The following is a 21,588-nucleotide window of genomic DNA, read 5'->3' on the forward strand; positions in this document are numbered from 1 at the left end:
TTTGAAATTACGATAATTATTTACTTTGTATATCCCAATCACATCGAAGAAATGCATAAAATGTATGTTGAGAAATTTTTCAGTTATTTTATATATATATATATATATATATATATATATATATATATATATATATATATTTTTATCAAAGCTGATTTAGTACACTCATGTACTAAATCTAATTCTTCATATATGTATGAAATCATGATTTGGTAAATCTTTAAAAGATTTTTATTTATTAGACATTAAATTAATTGACCAAAATCACATTGTCAAAACAAAAAATAGCCAAGACACATACCAGATGGGCACAAAGCTTCGCAAGAAGCCTTTTCACTGGGAAAATACTACAAGTCCTTCCTTATTTGCAAAAAAAAAATATTTTGTAGAGAAAAAATTAGCGAATAGAAACAATAGATACATTCATGGTAACGTAAGTAGCGTGATTAACCTGTTTGATATGTGTGTGGCTCAAATTACTTTGAAAATTTAAGCGTAACAACTTTTTTACTGCTCGAACTCAAAGGCAGATCAGTTATATAATCGTCTTTTTTTCAACTTTTCACTGTTGTGGAGCTTAAACGGTAAGAGATATCGACTTCCAGTCTTCGATGGCCCCCAATGAAAAAACAAAATCTCTCGACGTCTTTTTTTCCCTCCTCACCACTTCTCTATCCCTTTCAAAAACCATGTGTTTTGGTGTATTTCGGATACGTTTTAGAGCTAGTCCAGGCGAACATTTTGATTTATTGAATGTCAAAGGTCAACCACTTTGGAGGGTCCATTTTTCTACCGATTTGGTTAAATTTGGATTTTTTGGAAAGGTATTGAAATTCTTAACCCGACTGCATAGGTCATAATCGGTGATGTATCGGGAAAGTAACGGTAATAGTTCTGTTTAAAAAAAAAACTGTTTTTCGCACTTTTTGAGTCTTTTGACCTATATAAAATTCAAACGATGAAAGATATCAACTTCCGGTCTTCGATGACCCCTCCTCAAATGACATTATCTCGTACCCAACCTCTTTATTTTTCCTCCCTCCCCTTTCATACGATCCATATCCCCAAAAAATAGGTCAAAAATGAGGTTTTTCCAATTTTGCCAAAAATTGGCCCGAGCTTTTTCAATGATTTTTGGACATGCTTTAGAGCTATAGTCCAGGCGAACATTTCGCCCAAACATACCTATGACCGGAATGCAATTTTAAGATTTTTCGGGTTTCGCTGTGCAAATTTTAAGGATTCCCGACTTCAACGACACAAATTTTGGGTTTCTAAGGTCTTGCGATTCTATTTTTGGTTTCTTCGGGTATCACGATACAATTTTTGGGTTTCTTTCTTGATGCAATTTTTCGGATTTCTGGGGATTCTCGAAATCCTTTTTGGTTTTTTTGGGTTTCATGGTGAAATTCTTAGCTCCTTTGGGTTTCGCGATGCAAGTTTTAGTTTTTTGGATTTTGCGATGCAATTTTTTCTTTGGTTTTAAGTTGTAATTCTTGGGGTTTTCAGGTTTCACGTCGCAATTTTTGGGTTTCTCAATTTTTGGTCTTGGATCAAGAAATTTTTGAATTTCCTGATCCAATTTTAGGATTTTCGATGCAATTATTCAGGTTTCTTGGGATTCTTGAAACTATGACACTTTTAAGAATTCGCGATTTTGGCCAATTTGGGATTTTGCTTTTCGGAATTTTGGCTTTCGGGATTTTGGTTTTCGGGATTTTGACCGGGACCCGTTTTTGAGTGATTTATTGGTTAGTGGAAAGTGTGTAACCAACTTGTGTGACAATATCCTTAACGTAAGGTAAATGTTAATATACTTGAATTATTTTTGGTCTTATGCTTTTATTTTTTAATTTTTTGAATAGTTTCTCTCAATGTTTTTTTCCCGAAAATTAAAAAAATTGGGGAAATACTTAAACTCAATTTTCTACTAAAAGCTCGCTGTGGAAAACACTAAAGTGTTTTCGGTGGCAGCCAAAATCCCGAAAGCCAAAATCCTGAAAGGGATGAAATTGGAGGAGAATTTGTAGAATAATTTCCCAAGACACAGGAAATTTCCCTTTGCCTCTAGCAGGGACGCGTGCATTCGTGGGAGTAGCTATGACATATTTAAGAATTCGGGATTTTGGCTTTCGGAATTTTGGCTCTCAATATTTTGACCGGGACCCCTGAAACAATTAATTTTAGTTTCTCAGGTTTCGCGAAGCAATTTTTGGTTTTTTTTTGTGTTTTGCTATGTAATTTTCGAATTTATTGATCCAATTTTTGAATTTATCGATGCAATTTTTGAGTTTTTGGAATTTTTCGAAGCGTTTTAAGTAAATTTTCTGCAAGGAATGTCCTGATTGAGAATTCCTCATGTGTTCTAGAAGTTTGTAGGGTAAATTAAGCTAATTCAAAACCTGCTCCAAATGGAAATTTTTCGCTACTCTAAATGGAAACGTTATTCTTCTAAAATAACTAAATGCATTACTAAAATACTATATTTATATATTTTCTATACCACAGTTTCATTATTTAGTTAATTTTGCTCCAAATAAAGCGCAAATCCATTCATATTCATAAATTTTAATATGTGAATTTCTCAGAAAAATTAAAAGTGTACCTTTCAGCATTGAATTTTTCATCAATTGACCTTGTTTTCCAATGAAAAACACAATAGTGACTGTTGTTTATTCATTTCTGGCTAATTTTAGTTAAATTAAGTGCTAATCTTTATTGTTAACGGTACGTGAAGTTATCAAATGAAATAATTACATATTTCGTGAACAAAAAGAGTTTTTCTGAAGTGTCTGCAAATGCTTCAATAGGAAACCCCGGAAATATGATTTTTTTTTGAGAGATTTTCTTATTGTTTTAGATGGGAAATAAGGAGAAAAGACCAGGAATAAGAACAAATCCTGCACTTAAGAGCAACTCAATAAGGTTTTGGAAGCCTTTCATCGCGGTGTCACTTACACTATTTGTCTCCAATTAGAAACTTTCCCTTGTCTCAATTTGGATTAATTTGTTTCCAATAGAAGCATTTTACACTCGCATATTTTTCTTGTATTTAAGAAGTTTTCATAATATATTTAAAGAATTTTCTCTAAACAATAACATTCTATAAGAGTCTAGGAGCAAATTTATGTAATTCTCTTCAGAAAAAATATGAACTTAATGTGTTGAATCTTCTGTCAAAGTTAAACCGTCTGAAAATGGTTTTGAATTAGGACATTTACCCTAAGTACAATCAATTTTCTGTATATTTTTTCTTTTGTATAGTGCAATTTTTACCAAAAAAAAAAAATTAATTTTAAATGAAAATGATTCTACAAAAAAAAAAAGAGAAATGATTAAAAAGCCAATCAAGGTTGGAAAAATAAATAAATCCTCTTAAAATTTATGTTGATTTTCATTTGAAAATGAAATTGTAATAAAAAATAAACATTAATCCATTTCCACTCTGCTATAATCTGGCACTTTTAAAGCTTTGGGGATTTTTTTGTTGCTGTAAAAATGTTGCATTTGACGTTCATTGCAAGTTCTGTGCATTTTTTCTAGGCTTTTCTACATAAGAGTAAGAAAGTGTATTAAAATTTTTCATACTCACCATTTTTAGCATCTTCCGCCATCAATTTACTCTCACTCCTTTCACCCGGTGCCAGCAAATAGTGTCGCTTCTTGAGTGGCAATTTGTGATCATCTGGACTTTGGGTGGATTGTGCCTTTTTGTGACGCCTTTTGCCACCACTGCCACCACCTCCGACGCTTGTTGACGGTGAATCAGCAGTTTCTGTTACTTTTCGCTTTTTCGTACTACGCTTTGATGTGGTTTTTGGAGGTACTTCTTTCGTTGGATTCTTGTCATTTGCACTAATATGGCAAGCCACGGTAAAAGTGGCTATCAATTGATCCAATTCTTGTAGAAATTTTGAATCTGTCACACGACTAGCTACACTTTCATTCCTGGAACGCAATCTCTTTCTCCGTCGACGCTTCAGATGATGCCTTGACATTGTTGATCTGGCGGATCGACTACTACATCTGCTGACAGCTGAAGAACGTCTTGAGCGAATTGTGGCAGTTCTAGCTGGAGATTTACTCAAGTTGCTATTTTCACGGACTTTTGGGGCAGTTATTGATTGCTGCTGCTGCAGGAAACTTCCAAAGGAGCAGACAGAGTCATCGATCTTCTTGGCAGCTCCTTTGGATTTTCCAGCTGACATTGAACCAAAAGTCGACAGAGATTTGACTCTTCCCACAAAATCTGTCAATTTCTTGGAACTATCGACAGAATTTCCAGCAATGCCTCGACTTCTTGTGGCTTCCTTGAAGGACATCTTGGAATTGCTGGCTTGAGCAAAGAAGGAATGATTTTGACTGGATTTTAGAGAGCGTTTTCCTTCGCTAACTGCAGCAGCAGCAGGAGCTGTCTGTCCAGTGGGATTCAATGAGAGTTTTCTATCCAATCCAAAAGCACCATTGAATGTTGCTGCTGCAAAGAGATTCTCATTGGGCTTAATGACAGCCACTGCTGGAGCTTCTAGGCTATTTTCCTCACTGGATTGTCCAAGACTAAGTCCAGCCAATTGCAAAATATCCTGCTCAGTCACTGCTGACTTGTGACTTGTCTTTGTACGACGTTTTCTTCTAACCTTCTTCCTATGCCTGATACTACAATCACTACGATATCCACAACTTTTTGCCTTAACACTGTAGTCACTTCTGTAGCCACTTTTTTTACTCTTTGTACTGTAATCACTGCGATAGCCGGACAAACGACTTCTCCTAACAGCCCCATAGTCACTCGTATAACCACACTGTGATGCCAAAACTTTACTACATACCGTACCACCGTCACTTTTATATCCACTGACACTTGGTCTTCGGAATTTTTTATTGATATCAATCTTCTTCCATGCCGGATCGACACTTTCCTCCTTCTTGGCCTCCTTGGATTTATTCGGTGGCCTCCCGGGACCCCTTTTTCTACCCCTTGGCGGATACAGTACCCTCTCTGTGGCATACATACTCTTATCCAAACTGGCAATATTGATCTTTGTTGGTGTCGTGGGAATTGGTGTTTTTCGCGTGACGACAACTGGCACTGATTCAATTTTTTTCGCACTCCCAACACTTGCAGAATTTCGCGTACTACCCCGTTTTGGTCCTTCAATTTTCGGTGAATGCGATGGACTTTGGGTTATTGAAAGAATTCCCGAATCCGGAGAGCCACTTGTGGCTTTTGCAGCTGAAGCTGCTGCTACAGAAGGTGCCGCTGCTGCTGCAACTTTTTCAACAATTGCTGTCGGATTCTTCTTTGGTCTTCCGCGTTTCCTCTTAACATCAACTGCAGGTACATTTTCTTTACTCTCTCCTGCCACAGCTCCCAAACTCACCTTTGTCACGGAAGACGCTGCTGCTAAACCCTGAGATTCACTCTCCACTTTCCCAACACTCCCTCCTCCTGCCCCTGCTCCCCCTTTTTCCCCCGTTCCACTTGCCACCTGAGACACAACCATTCCCTTTGTTTCATCCTTCCCCGGGGCCTCATCGAGTCCTGTACTTGATTTCCCAAGCATTTGTGTCTTCACCATAAAATCCAGCAAAAGGGGCGAATTGTACGTAACCGGCGGAGCTACTGGCTTTCCACCACCAGCCTCCGAATCCGAACAATTTTCCACCAATTGAATGGCCGCACTAACAATTGCCGGCAATTCCATATCACTCGATGATCCACCATCAACACATGGATCAGCAAGGGATGTCGAAACATTCGATGGTACTGCCTTTGTTTGTTGACCAAATCTTGTTGATGTTGTTGTTGTCGTGGTGACATGTGTTGCCAATGTGGCCGAATTTGTGGCATGTACTGCACTTGATGATGTTGTTGCTGTTGTTGTTGTTGTTGGTGCATCAAATTCATTGAAATTCTCACTTGGCAGTATAGCTGCCAAATCTTCTGGATTAATCTCTTGGAGAACTTCATCACTCGATTCTGAATCACTTGAATCCGTTCGACCACCACTACTTGTCGATGCACTTCGATTGGCCTAGGGAAAATGGACAGAAAAGAGAAATTGCAATGTAAAGAATTTCTGCTGCTAAAAGAGAAGTGCAAATTAATTTATATGTTCATTCGAATACAGGGCGAATGTATAGAGATAGACAATTAAATTGAAAATTTAATTAAAGCACAAAATCAATCTGAAATTTCTTATCCTTACAATCAATATCATTTAAGGGAAGAGTACCCCGGATCGGAATGTTAAGAGACATGCTCCATATTTAGTTGAAAATATAATCCTCAAAACATTATTTGGCATTTTTATGTATGCTAATTGATACACCAGTGATCCCTTTAACTATATCTGTGCCTTTGAATTTTTAATTTTTACAATAAATGAATAAAAAAATATGTGTAATTGCAAACTTGCACTCTGTACCTCGGATCGTCAGGAATTTAATCAGGTGTCTCAGGGAAAATTGGTTTTATAAATTAAATCTGAGTTAATGCACTGTATTCTTGTGAGAGTTAAATAGTAAAAAGTAGCTAATCATTTTTAAAAAAAAATCATTTAATTTGGAGAAACAATGTGGTATTAACCTGACGATCCGAGGAACACTGCCGATCGCTGGTGCTCTTCCCTTATCTTCTTTTTTTTTCTTCTTCAAATTTCTAAAGACGAAAATATTGTAATGGTTTAACAAATAAATACCTAATGACAGAACTATTATACAGTAGACTCTCGCTCAATCGAGAAACTTTTTCATTCATTTTGCTGTTGTGATTCAAAAAAGTTTGTTGACAATTATCTGTTTCCACGTTTGGTTAAGTTTCTGTATTGAAGAAAATATTCTCAAATTTGTTGCTTTCTCTTAATTTTATCATAATTCTCTATCTTTGAGGCTTCTGTTTTGTGAGGAATGTAAAATGATTATGAGTACAGTAGACTTCTGAAAAGGGGTGACAAAGCGTCCCAAGCTTTGCGAAATGCTCGAATTCGTGACTTAGATGCTAGGGGAGACTGGGGCACATGTAAAAATTTTCGATAGATGCGAATTTGAGATGATTTTCCAAGGACACCGTGATTTTTTGGAAAATCTTTCTTAGCTCATGTTTTACCCTTGGGTATAGGCAATTCGTCGAGGGTAATGCGGATGCTGGAAAACAATTGAGTTTTCCATAAAAATAAAATTTGTATCACTGCGCATTTTTCTCTTTTCACAAAATACCTGGGGTAGAAGTAAACACTTTCTGGGGAGGATGTAAACACCCTTTTTTCCACCCTTAAAATTAACTTTGCACCACTTTCAATTATTTTAATTACTTAAGAGATATATAAAGACTGTATATTTTTTAAAAAATCACGACACTTTTTACAAAAAATAATTAAAATAGCAAAAAAACTAAAAGCATGCAAATCATAGACATTTTTCAATAGATTTTCCCCATATTTTGACATCATGTGACTTTTTATTGAATACAGCGCCACCAATTTTTTGTCGTAGTCAATGAATTAGACATTTCGCATGAAGGTCAATTTTTCGCTCTTTTACCTACTCATTTTGTGAAATTGAAATTGCCTGTTTACATCTACCCCAAAATGCTGTTTTCTGACCAATTATTATTATTTTTTAAATAATAAGAATCTCAATTTCTCTAGTAAATGCATTAATAATGAAGGAAAGAACTGATATTGCTACATTTTGATTATTCTACACAATTTTTATAATAATCAAAATATCAACATTTTCAGGAAAAATGATTTTTATTTTTAAAGTATTAGGATTATATTGACCAATTCATCTGTGGACATACATCCCCATGGCATCTATGAATGCTTATGGGTTTTATCCTCTGGAGTCTTAAAATTAATGCAAAAAATCACAGTGTTTACAACTACCCCTGTTTACTACTACCACAGTTCCCCCTATACCTTAAAAATACTTTTGCATCATTTACCGTTTACCGATTCTCAAGAGAATTGAGTTGATGCATGAATGAATCAGAAGCTCTCTCAAAATTGTTTTAAGAGTAATAACATTGACTTTCAGATAAAAATTCCTTATCGGTTCATGACCGGTTCACTACCGGTTCACAGCCGATATGTAAATCACTCAAAACATTGCCCAAAATACTTTGGTTGTAATATAATTAAATTTGGAATAAAAAATACTAATCGGTTATGAACCGGTTCATTATCAGTATTACTGATTATTACCGGATCGAAATTTGCTCAAGCTCGTCGAGATTTCCAAGATCTTTCCAACGAACTCAAACATGATATTCAATTAAGAAATGCGTTCTCTAGAGGTTTTTAATCCTTTGACCTTTAAAAACCGTTATTAGAAATGATTCAACGGTATTTTAGTATTGGACAAAATGTGCGCCTAAACATATTCAAAAATGAAGAAAAAAAATCGCAGAAACATAATTTTGGATGGAAAGAGGAAGTGTTTACTTCCTGGTTCCTTCGAAACACATAAATAGTCGTCTTTACGATAACTGTTTCTTATTGTGGTGTCTTTTAAAATCCATCTTCGATATTGCCTAATTTTCCTCTAGGATTTGATGAAAGATGTTTTCTCTTTACTTATTTTAGTTCATAATTCTTAATAAGTAAGAAATATGATGAGACAGTTTACCACAAAATAGCCTTACCGTGCATCACACTAGGATTTTTTCAATTTGTAAAATCAATTTAATTTTCAGATGAATTCTTCCTATGCGTTATTTTGCACTAAAAACCAATTGAATTGATAGATCTGCACTTATTTATTAATAAAAACTAATACTTGTCCCAGAAAAACCTGTTTAAATATGTTAAAACAGCATAAAATGTGGTTGCTCAAATAAATTTTAATTCAGCAAATTAAAATGTTAAAATTACTCATTAATTTCAATTTTACTGCAGTAGAACAAGTAGTCTCTTGAAGAAAATTGTTCTTATTAATTTTATTTACTCGTAATTAATACTATTTGTGGCCAAAATATAAAATTATTACAGTGTTTTAGTGATGAACTTGCATGAAGTGAAGTTTAAGTATCGGGAGTAATTCATTAAGTTCCTCCAAAGCCATTCGAAGAAAATTGTTATGTTAAGAAATTTCAGTTGGGATTTGGGACGACTTCGTACAGATTTTCAATAAGACTGTATAAGAGCCGCTGCATGAACCCTTTGCCTGCAAATCTTTTTTTCTGGCTTTGGGGATTCTTCTGAATAACAGATAAGTGACTTATAAGACATTTTAAGTACTATAACACATATTCCATGGAGTCATTCACAATCAAAAATCTCACGGCACTATTTAAAATTGAGCAAATTTCTTGCAAAATGTGTCCTGGCTGTGAGAATTTTCAAGTAAATTCTAGAAATCTTATTGCTCAATTGGCTCAATTGAATTTAAAATTAAAACGTGAAAAATCCTAGTGTGATAGCACCGTTAAGTTAGGTTGAACGTCAAATGCTACCACTCGAATTCCTTGTAGTGTGCTTTTTGCAGTGACAAATGAGACAGTTTTAGATTTCCCAAAAATGGTGATCTTGACGTAGAGCACAGAAAGACCTAAGCCAAATTAAGACGCCGATCTGCAAATGTATCTAACTGGATATAAAGAAGATAATGCCAAGAGAAAAAAATAAGAGGAAAGAAAACGGGTATGTGCTGATTGAAAGACAGATTAAAATCGAAAATACTTTCTCAATTTTAATTTTTAAAATATAGATCAACCCGGCAGTTTACGAGTACCATAAAGTTGTGGTTGGACTTTAGATTAGACTATCTGGAAGTAATATTACTACATTTTACATTTACTGCAGTCATTTATAATTTTTGACAGCTTGAAATGCTAAACTTTATGAAATATATACCAATACCTGAGATTAGAAATTCAAAGTTTATATGAAAAAAGACATAATGAATAGTCCATCTATGATTAAATGAATAGATTTTGAATTATTCTCAATAGGCAAAGTTTATACTACTAATTTAATATTAAAAAACTTATAATGGAACACAACTAAAGACATAAAATAATGTTATTGTCATAAGGCCATAACTGTCATATATATTAAGTATTGATTTTGCATTTAAACTGAACTAAATTTGAGAGGCCAACATCAACGCTCTAAATAATTCCTAAAGTAAATTTTCACACATTAAGATAATCTTGTAGATGTTGCCATGGTACTATGTAAGTGTCTAAAAGTAAACACCCCAAATTACACTATTAAGTTTGTGAGATAAAGTGACTGTAGAGAACTTTTGAAATTATCTCATTGCAAATTGCAACTTCCTTTTACCTTCAAAACTCATCATTAACCTCTAAACTAATCACAATGTACAAACGTATACAACGTGCGAAGTATGTGTATAATAGTGACAATTTGAATTTATAATTTATTTACTTATATCAACCCTTCTTTTTGAAAAAATACCTCTCTTTCTCTCTCTCTCTCTTTATATAAATTGTAACACTCATTATGCAAAGAAAATGATTTCTTGTATTCCCTTCATCATCTCTAATCTCCCCGAGACAGGGACTTGAATAGAAAATTCATACTTTTTTTCTTCAACATTCACTGAAAATCAACCAGCGAATAAACATACAAGAAATGAGTAAAACATCCCCTTTTGGTCGAGTCATAAGTGTAGGTAGACGAAAGGGTCATTTCACTTTGTGTTGGAAATTTATATTGCGATCAATAGGCAAAAAAAGCGTCTCTCTGGGTTGCACATTTATAAAACAACCTGCCTCCCCCGCTATAAGGAAGTTATAAAAAAAATGGAGAGACCACAAACAATATACAGTAAAAAAAAGTACACTTGTGATAAAAATAAAGGTTTAACCCCACGCATATGAACTCATTACATTCAAGTTGATTTGTGAATGCAAACAAACCACAACTAAGAATTATGTCAGCTAAGAAGGGTAATTTTACTTTATAGTTTCGTTTTTTTTTTCTTACACATTATTAAACTTTTGCAATCCAAGAGGCAATTGTTTTTTCTTTAATTTCCTGATTTTTTATTTAAGATTTACATAGATAAGAAATTTGCTCAATTTTCAATAACCATAACTTGTAAAGTTTGATTGCAAAGGCTTAAGAGTATAAGCACGCTATGAATAGAAAAATAGGGCGTTAGTTTTATGATGCACGTTTTATCGGTTCGAGCCCCTTCCGCGACAAATAAAAATTTTTGAGCAAATTGCCAATTAGGGTGAGTGTGCCAAATTTCGGCCACTTTGTGTATAACTTCGGCCAAGTTAGTAGAATAATTAAAATGATGGATTTAATCTTCGAATAGTCAATGAAATTTTAATTTCTTTTAAAGTTTTATTCCTTTTAGAAAGTAGAGGAAAGTGCCCATGCTTCGTACGATCCCATAATTGGGGAATATTTCGACCACTGTAATTCTCATAGATTCTTGCCATTGCGGAATTCTTCCAAAATCTTTTTCACACCATATCGTTCGTTTAAGCAACATTTTTTGTTTTTATGCATTGTATAATCACTAAAGTATGCAAAAATTAAAAATTCATGAAAATTTGAAGAACAAAAGAAGTGGCCGAAATTGCAAGTTGGCCGAAATTAGGTACACTTACCCTACCCTAATTAGAGATCATTTTGTGTAATTTCCAATGAAGTGATTAAATGTAATGTTTATTATGTATGTAGTTTTCGTTTATAGTTGCATTCAAGTACGAGTTTAACTCATCTCCTATCAGGAAATATTTTGTTTTCTAATGTCAAATGAATCTTCTTATCCACCTCATAGTAATTTTTTTTTTCGAAAGGTCTCCAAAAATCAGGTCACAATCGGTTGAATATTTTAAATATTTAAATGAGAATTTCAGAAGATATAGTTCAAGTTAGTTTTAAGAGCTTGGATTAAATACTTTTCTTCATTCATTGTAACATGTAGTTTTTGAATCTTCGTGAACCATGTAACCCCTTTATTAAAGCGTTTAGATTTTCAAAAATATCTAAATAAATATTTAATGTATGAGGAATGTATTTTTTTTAATATATAATGGAACTGGTGTGATGAGTTGATTATAAAAATTCCGGTGATCACCAGTGAGAATTTCTTCACCTCAAGACTAAAACACCTTTTTAATCTTGCCCAGAGCTTTCGGTCCGAATATGGACCTTCTTCAGTGGCTATAAAGGATATTTTATTACATTAACATTTATATTATATACAAGGTCGTTATTTGGACAATTTCAATTTTTTTTTTAATTTTTAAATTTTCTCTTTGAAAACGTGGTAGGGTTCAAAAATGGAAAGGCGGACACTTAGGAAACAGCTTGGGGAGGTGTTCATCTTTGACATTTGAAATAGGGCATCTTTTATTTTGAAAATGGAATTCGGCCGTACCGTTATATAATTTAGTTTCACAAACTAATTGTGATGGTTTAACAGCCACATTGCATGTTCGACTTTATCAAATTACCCTAAGAATGGTAAAATATTGTGTAAGGGCCAAGTGGCCACAAGTGGTGAATTTGACATTTTCAGGGCAATGGATGGGCTTTTTAGAAGATTAAGAAAAACGTTCTAAATATGTCGAAAGAATTTTTTTTTCATAGAAATCCTTGCCTATTGAGGTGCAAAAAATGCTAAAGCTGTGGGTAAATTTATTCCAGTAGCGTGCAATTTGACTCCATTCTATATGGGCAAATTGAAAGTTCTTTTGCATCATCTTACTAAACAAGTTATATGCTCATTTAATTTCTCAAGAGCGATATGCACCGTTTTCTCAAAATTGCCTCGTTAAATAGAAAAATTTCACTTATATGCCCATATAATTATTCCTTGAATTTCCTACATCAGTAAAGTAACTCCTTAATAGATTTTCTGTTGCCTTCATTGCACTTTTCACTTCTCTATATATATGCAAATTTTCTCTTTGACTATACAAGCAAATTTGAAATGTGTTATTTGAAATGAAACACCTCAAATAGTGAAAGCTTATATAGGATTGGAGCAAAATGTGTCCAAAGGATTGAAATAAAAAGGGAAGTGACTAAGCATTTCCCATTTCTACCCTTTCTGCATATTACACCCATCTACAAGAACATGGTTCCTTGCCAACCAGTGCATGCAGATTATATTCTATAGAATGGGTTAAAAAGGGGCATGTAATATTAATCCTCCTACCCTAAGGCCACTGTTTTTTTTTATCACCCTCACACTTAGCAATTCCCTAGTAGGTACTATAGACCCTATAGACCACTTAATAGGAAAAGAAAAAAAGACTTTCAACCCAAACGCAAAATACACCACCCAAGGAAATTGTAGCAAAAGTTTCAAGCTATTAGAAATCGTGTCTATAAAGTGGTGAATTTTAATTGAAACACGCGATTCTCCCCCAATTGAAAGAATATATACAGACGTTCTCATCCACTCGTTCTAGTCTACTATCTCTTTTTTTTCTGGTGTGAAAGAGAATCACTATAAAGAGAATCAATTGCATTCTGTTGGTGGAAATAGAGCGAAAATTTTAAAGAATATTCGCAAAGACATTTTAAAGATTGACTTCTTCGTTGCACGTTGCACTGCTATATTTTCAATCGAGCATTTTCTGTTTTTTCAGAGATGTTTTATTTATTTTGTTTTTATACTTTTCTTTAACAAGATACAAACTATCTTCTGGAGTTTCATATTGACCCACTTTTACGATATTTTAGCTTTCATCTATATTTTCAACAGTAAAATTTAACAAGTTACATTTCCTATCGGCAAAAAGCAAATTCTTAAGTGTCTCTAAATGAATTTTGCTAAAACCATTGCCATCAGCATAATTCAACAAAGTTTTCCACTCAATAACCTGGAGGACTTTAAATTTATGGTTTGCTTCCGTATCAGATTTTCCAAGAAATTCTTGGCGTATTATCCAAAATATTTCTAACATATTTTTAAAGTGTTTTCTTTTAGAAGTTGTTGTGAAGATTATCTTGGTAACTGTTTTAGAATTTCATGAATTTCACTCAAAAATATCTTTGAAACATTTTCTCAAGATCAAAGGTTAAATAGATTTTAGACAATGTGGTTCTCATCCGAATTATAAATCGGTAATGATACGATCTTGAATAGAAAATTAATCTTGCCCAAAATTCAAATTTATAGTGAACCACTCTTTCATAAACTTCTTATTTAGGACCTAAACATTTGAAAAAAGTAAGGTAATGCTGAATAAAATTGGCTTATTGGATATTTTACGGTCCGGAAAGAGTTAAAGAATGTTAATCATAGGGTACCCTTATCTAATTTCGGCATAGTCGGGTGCAAGCGTTAAATCTTAAGTTTGATATAAAATATTTTTAATACAAATTTAATTTTTTTTATTACTTCTTTTTAAGGAATGTTGCTTGGAACGCTTGGAACCTTGTACACTGAGAGAAATCCGAAAAAGTTAAAATAACATTCCGGAAATGTTAATTTTACCCTGCATTATTGATCCAAAATCGGTGTAAATATTACCCTTTTTAGGTGTATTAGGGGTTAAAGTTACCCTTTTTCGTGTTAAATTTACCATTAAAAAGGTGTAAAATTAACATTAAAAAATTTTGATATATTTTTACACCTAAAAAGTGTTAAAATTATAAGCAAAAAAAGTTAATCGCACCCCCATTTTTTCTCAGTGTAGATAGTTTATCGTCTTAGTTTTCTCCAAAATAATTCTTAATACATTTAAAAATTAATAAAAATATAGACATAGATTTGGGTAATATTTTGGCCTCCTCATAGTTCCCTGCCCTTTCAGAATTCTATCAAAGTCTTTTTCACATCAACTCGTTCGTCGAAGAGACATTTATTGTTATTTTGCATTGTATAATCTCTAGATTATGCAAAAATTAAGAATTCATAGAAATTTGAGGACCAAAGAAGTGGCCGAAATTGCAAACTGGTCGAAATTTAGTACAGTTAGCCTGTATATAAAAAATGCGAATTTACTTCTGGGGGTATATTATCAAGTTGAAGCATATTTAGAAAAACTTTAGAATTTTCAAAATTTAGCATTGACAAAACTAAAGTTGTGCCAATCGCTTTAATTTTTAACAAATAATTCACAGATGAAAATGTCACTTTCTTGTATACAGTAGACTCTCGCTCAATCGGCTCTTTTTCAATCGGGCGAAAAATTTTGTTGACAATTTTCACGTTCAATTCTGAAGCTAATTTGCTCAAACTCACTGTAGTTCTTCCTATTTTATCGAGATTCTTTATAATTGAGCGCTTTTTGTCGAATTTACAAAGGCTTTGATGCCCAAATCTATCGATCAACCGGATGACATTTTGCCCCAAATGCCCAATTGAGAGAGAGTCTACTGTATCTTGAAGGTACTATGAATACATTTTTTATCTTTTGGCCTTTTTCATGATCTTGGACATTTGAAGTCGGATTAGTGATCTCATTACCATAGCCAAAATCTGCTTTTTCGTATAGATATTACGACCAAATCCATGAAATCCAGTCGTTTATCATTGGTGAATTTCAAGAATTTGACCTAATTACTCGCAAGAATATTGCAAGATATAACATTTTTATATATTTCTGTCCTCTATTCCTTACAGGTTTAAATCTTCAATGTATAACATATGTAAATAGTACTTCTAATTATTTTTGATATTTGGGCAAATAAGAAAAAGTTAAGAATCTCACCTAATATCTGTAAATTAGGTTACATAATCTTTTCAGATGATTTTGGATTTTAAAAGATTGTAGGAAAGGAGATTTTTTTTTAATCAGCAATTGGCCTGCCAGATCTTTCATGGTCGTGAAAGGGTCAGGAAGTAAAATAATAATCTTTATAAATCCCTTTTTCTGCGCATCTAAAAGTTTATTTACAGAGATTAATTTCACGATAAACCCTTTTGTGGTTTTCCATTTCCAAACCCCAATTTAGTCCTTTCAATTAGAAGATTAAAGGAGCGATTTCAAAATTGATTCCTTGCAAAGGTCTTCTATTTCAATTATTATATACCAATACCAAAGTCATTTGAGGAAAATGTCTGAAATCCTTTTTTCCAAAGTAATTGCTTTTTTACCACAATATTTATTAAAAAAAAAAGAAGTTTTTGACAGGTCTCTTTGCTCTAAAATTCAATTTAACTGAATCTCTAGAACTTCATTCAATTTTTCGACATGGTCACTACTATAGTAAGTCTAATATTGCTGTCGTCTTGCACAAAATTTATAGATAAATCATAGACAAGAAACACGCTCCTTTCAACACAACGAATATAACACATTTATGTTCTTTCTTGAAGAATGATCTCAAAATAAATTGTAAAATACATTGAATGAAGAAAAGGATGTTATTAATGTGTAACTTTTGTTGTTCACATTTCTGCAATTTTGAAAATTGTCATGGGTATTGAACATTTTAACAAATTATACATATTTTTATTATGTACATCAAGGATGATGATTATTCTGTACAAATATAATACCTTCGCTTTAGCACGAATTAACAATAATGTGTGTAATTTAGCGTGAGAATTAGTATAGAAGACCCAAGAGAATATATTTATATCAAAACAGTGTGATATAAATGTCCCTTTTGAGGATTCACAAGGATAATTGTGGAAATTATGTCTTCAAAATGATTCTCTTCCCATGAGGTCTATAATGTGTGTAAATTAGATTCTATTTGGAGTAGAATTTCACACAAGAAAAGAGAGAGAATTTTGAGTGCGAAATGATCTTTTCATATACCGCATCTTTGCAATCGAAGGAACAAACCACCTTTTGCGGTTTCTTTATTTTAGTTTTTTTTTATATAAATATTATTCATTTTTGTATTTATTTGTCTAATTTATCTAAAATGTTTTGTAAACATTTGTGAATTTTAGCGGAGATTGAAAAAAAGGCTAGTTAGTTCTTTAGCCTACTATCAAGTACACAAGAATTTGAATTTTTCTTATTTTTTCATAAAGTCTTGTCAAACAAAAGTTTGTTATTTTTCATATTTATGACCAGCGCACAATACCTTTTGTTTGTAAACATGTTTTCAAAATTACCCATGAGAATGAGCGAGATGACTAGATCTAGATCTTACTCACTCTCATTGAAATGTCAAAAACATGTTTACTAAACAAAAGTTATTGTGCGTTAGGCATTATTGCTCGTAATATTATCCCTTGATCAGCATTATTTGTTACTTTGCAAACATTTCTTCATACAGTTTTGTTTTGTCTGGCAAAACTTTACGAACGAGTGACAAAATTTTACAAACATTTTTACTCACATTTATTAACAATTTACAAACCTTTCGTAAGTACTTAGTGGGAATTCAAAAACATTTATAAACAATTTTATGAAATATTTTTTTCGTAGGCAAGTTTGAAAACATGTTTACAATAACTTTTGTTTTGTAAATATGATTTTGACATTTCAGTAAGAGTGAATGAAATCTTGATATCGTCTTCTCGTTCAGTATAATCGTCAGCCTCGAAAACAAGTTTACAAAAGCTACTGTATATCGTGGCACAACGTTCCATAGAGGAACATAAACCTTCCCGCAAGAAAAGTTCGGAACATCCATTATTATTTTTTTTCTTTATACAGGGATCGGATTGTCAGTCCCATGCCCCATGGAATCAAGTGCAGTGAAGCTCACTGGATGAAGTACAGTTTAAACATTTTTAACGCCAGAAAAATTTCTGGTGATCTAAAGGGGATTCAAACCCGAGACATTTGCATCATAGAGCAAGTGCTCCACCACTTGACTCATTGAGTGTTTATTTTCTTTAGTTATGCCCTTGGTGCCCAAAAAATCTAATAGATGTATAACTGATTTTCTTGCGAGGAATATATCAGTCTTTAAGGGACTTTATACAATTTTTTAGACTATTTTCGGACATTAGGGAGGGGTGAGATAGTTTAACTCATACAAAATATAAAATTATGTGATAATAAAGTATGAGATACCCAACGAGCACCAAATGCTAACCGATTTCAATCCAGATAAAAACATATGTATTTTTAGCTGAATTCTTATTAACCTTAAAACCACCGTCACGAGGCGGTGCCATTTCCACATATTTGGTTAGCACTATTTGTTCGAGAACTGCTGACCGGTCAGCATATTTTTGCTGATCGATTCAGTAAAAATATGCTGAAAACGCTGCTTTTTTCAGCTAAATGTGCTCGCTGGGTACGTATTGCGTATTTTTAAATAGCCAATAGTAAGGTAAAACTATCTGAACTTAGTAAAATTGAACTTAGATCATAAATGTTTAGCAAATGGGATTTAAACAAAAATTTCAGCTGCTTGAAATTGCTCTAGCCTTCCCTAAAAATCTTCAAATTATCCTTTATTAAAAATCAAATATGTTTTATTGAATTAGAGCTATGGTTATTATAAGGTAATCCATGTATGTCCAGTGGAATCAACTACAGTCAAGCTCATTTGAATTATTTCTAAAAAATTTCTAATGATCTAAAGAGGATTCGAACCCAGGACATTTGCATCATAGAGCAAACGCTCTGTAACTAATTAATTAGTAGGAGTTTAAAAGTTGGCCCTAAATGAATTATGCCATTTCTACTGCAATTGTGCTAAATATATCAATGGACAACATCATAAGAATGGTTATATTTAACATTAATTCATTTTATGCACAATAAAACCCTCTACTTTGTGTTCACTTCTGCCCCGTCTCACACCCTAAATGAATAGAAGGGAATTGTGTGGTGGGCTTAATGTGTGATGCGCGATGGATGGTAGCATTTGTAGATAGAGTTAATTAAAATTTCATGACGTTTCAACTGAATGTAATATATATACATGGTTTTTAGTCCAGACAGTTTGTATAATTTTTAACGAAAGGTACATATAGCTAACGTGAAAAACACCCTCTGCTTTGTCTGATTGTTTTCCCCTAACCAAAAAATTACCCGAGAGTTCTGCTTCTTTCCTAAGATTCTCTTCTTTTCTCTCTCCTTAATATGTTAAAGAAATATTTTAATTTTATTAATTTATGGTGCTTCTGTATACCTTCTTTGCAATGCACCTCTGTATTTTTTTGCAGTCATTTTAACCATGAAATGCATCCATCTCTTATTCTTTTTTTTTTGTTTCACGATTTCTGCTTAAGACTTTGTATGTACAGAGAGAATGGTCAAATTATTCTATAAGTCATGGATTTTTAATAATTCCTTCTCTTCTCTTGGAGTATTTCCTTCTTTGTCTCTTACATCAGAAGAATTTCTTAACTCCCTTTTGCCGAAAGTTACCTTACATATATATTTTGATCTTATGCTTTACGTCTTTTACTTTTGTCCATGAAACATTTAGTGCTACCAACATGGGTATAAAGGGTATAAATTACATTTTGGGTGGACTGTCGTCGCTTCGTTTGAGGATTTTTCACTCACACGGAGTATGGAATGAAATAATTGTTATGAAGTTATATTCTTTCTTCCTTTTTTAGCTCTCTCTCTCTCTCTCTTTACCTGTCTCTCTCAGTTATGTGTGTACCAAAAAGCACAAAAATACACATAATACAGGGCGGTAAAGGATGATTATGATAAAGGAGGGTCGTCACAGTGAATAATTTTCTGGAATAACAAATTATAACATGGAGCCACACAGCAAATTTTCAACAATATATATTTCTCGTTTACTTTTTTTTGTTCTTGTAACACTTTTTCACGGGACTTGTTAATGTTAAGATGTGTAATTGTATTAAATTCTTGGATATGAAATCTCGTATTGAATGACGGGAAATATTTTGTAAGGAAGCACAATAATATACATATAGAAGTAACATGAAAAAGAACACCCAGAATATTATGATTGTTCATGGGAGGAATGGCAGTATTGTGATGATAATAGTGGAGCATTAAATATGACATTAAAAAAATCAAAAAAATAAAATCGAATTAAGGAGACTGGTGCAGTACTAAACATGGGTTACTTGTAAACATTGAATTTTATGTCTACACTACTTGGACTTAGGGCACTTAATGGGTCAAGTGATAAAGCACTCGCAGGAATTTTTCTAGTGTTAAAGATATTCGAATTGCATACAGTGAGCTTCACTGCACTTTATTATACGGGGCATGGGACTGACATCCGCATCCCTGTATAAGAAAGAATAATAATGGATGTGGGAAGGCCTAGGTACCTCTACGGAACTTCTTAGACTTATGTCGATCATTTCATCAGTGGACGGGGATCCCTATTGTATATATGAATACGTCACATAGGTCTTGTCCTCTGAACTGTAATACCTAATTTAAAAATCGCAGTGTTTACAACTGCCCCATATTTGTTCAAAACTGCCCTAGTTGCCTAAATTGTATCTCATCGGTGGAATTTTCAATAAAATTCATTAATAAATTTGGTCATTATGAAGTTTGGAATCGTATGAAACATGGGTACTTTCCCCTACTGAGCTAGGTTTCTCTTTCGAGTAAATACACTGAGAAAAAAAAGAGTGCGATTAACTTTTTTTCCTCAGAACTTTAACATTTCTTAGGTGTAAAAATATATCAACAGTTTTTAATGTTAATTTTACACCTTTTTTAGGGTAAAATTAACATGAAAAAGGGTAACTTTAACCCCTAATACACCTAAAAAGGCTAATATTTACACCGATTTTGGATCAATACTGCAGGGTAAAATTAACATTTCCGGAATGTTATTTTAACTTTTTCGGATCTTTCTCAGTCAGTGAAACTATCGTTCTTAAAAACTAAATAATTTTTACGAGTAGGGTAAAATGGGGTAGTTTGGAATCATAGCTATTTTGGAATTTTGAGATTTTCTCACTATTTCAGATGGTCAAAGAGAAAAAGAAAGACAGGAAGAAGTAGGAGAAAGTACTCTCCCTTCGAACGTTCATGCCTTCGAATAATGCGAATTTTCTTTTACTTTCCTCAGAGACTTAAACATAATTATATTGTAATTATCAATAATTGATGATAATCTAACTAATATTTAATAGTAATGTCTCTTATGATGTCTACACACTAGAAGCAATTTTCGTCAAAAATTGCCTTTTTTTTAAATTCTGACGTTTCTGCCTACAAGGATAGAGGAATTTTTTTTAAAGGCATTTTTTAAAGAAATTTCTCCTAGCGTGTAGAGGCCATTAGGAAAAACAAAAGAAAATTCACATTATTTGAAGGCATGAACGTACGAAGGGAGAGTACTTTCCCCTATAAGACTTTACATTCGAGAGTTCCTCGTTGTTTTTTCCTTTTTCCATCTAAAATCTTTAAAACTGTTAGGAAATCTCACAGTTCCAAATTAGACATGATTCCAAATTACGCCATCTTATCCTACACTGAGAAAAATGGGGGTGCGATTAAATTTTTTTGCTTATAATTTTAAAACTTTTTACGTGTAAAAATATATCAACATTTTTTAATGTTAATTTTACACCTTTTTAAGGGTAAATTTAACACGAAAAAGGGTAACTTTAACCCATAATACACCTAAAAAGCATAATATTTACATCGATTTCGGATCAATACTGCAGGGTAAAATAAACATTTCCTGAATGATATTTTAACTTTTTTGGATTTCTCTATAATGAGATTTTTCGTTCCCAAAATTCAATTAATAATCGAAATTGCAC

General features: G+C 33.0%; 1 protein-coding gene across 2 annotated transcripts in view; it reads right to left on the minus strand.

The window, feature by feature from the left end:
• The window catches only part of LOC129799957 (histone-lysine N-methyltransferase ash1), a 131,779-nt gene that overhangs the window by 13,902 nt on the left and 96,289 nt on the right, over positions 1-21,588 (minus strand). For both annotated transcript variants that reach the window (XM_055844271.1, XM_055844272.1), the window contains one exon: positions 3,593-6,035. In XM_055844271.1, coding sequence (XP_055700246.1) covers positions 3,593-6,035 — 2,443 coding nt within the window. The remainder of the gene's footprint in view (positions 1-3,592; positions 6,036-21,588) is intronic.

The sequence above is a fragment of the Phlebotomus papatasi genome, chromosome 1, assembly GCF_024763615.1.
Source record: "Phlebotomus papatasi isolate M1 chromosome 1, Ppap_2.1, whole genome shotgun sequence".
Classification (NCBI taxonomy): Eukaryota; Metazoa; Arthropoda; class Insecta; order Diptera; family Psychodidae; genus Phlebotomus; species Phlebotomus papatasi.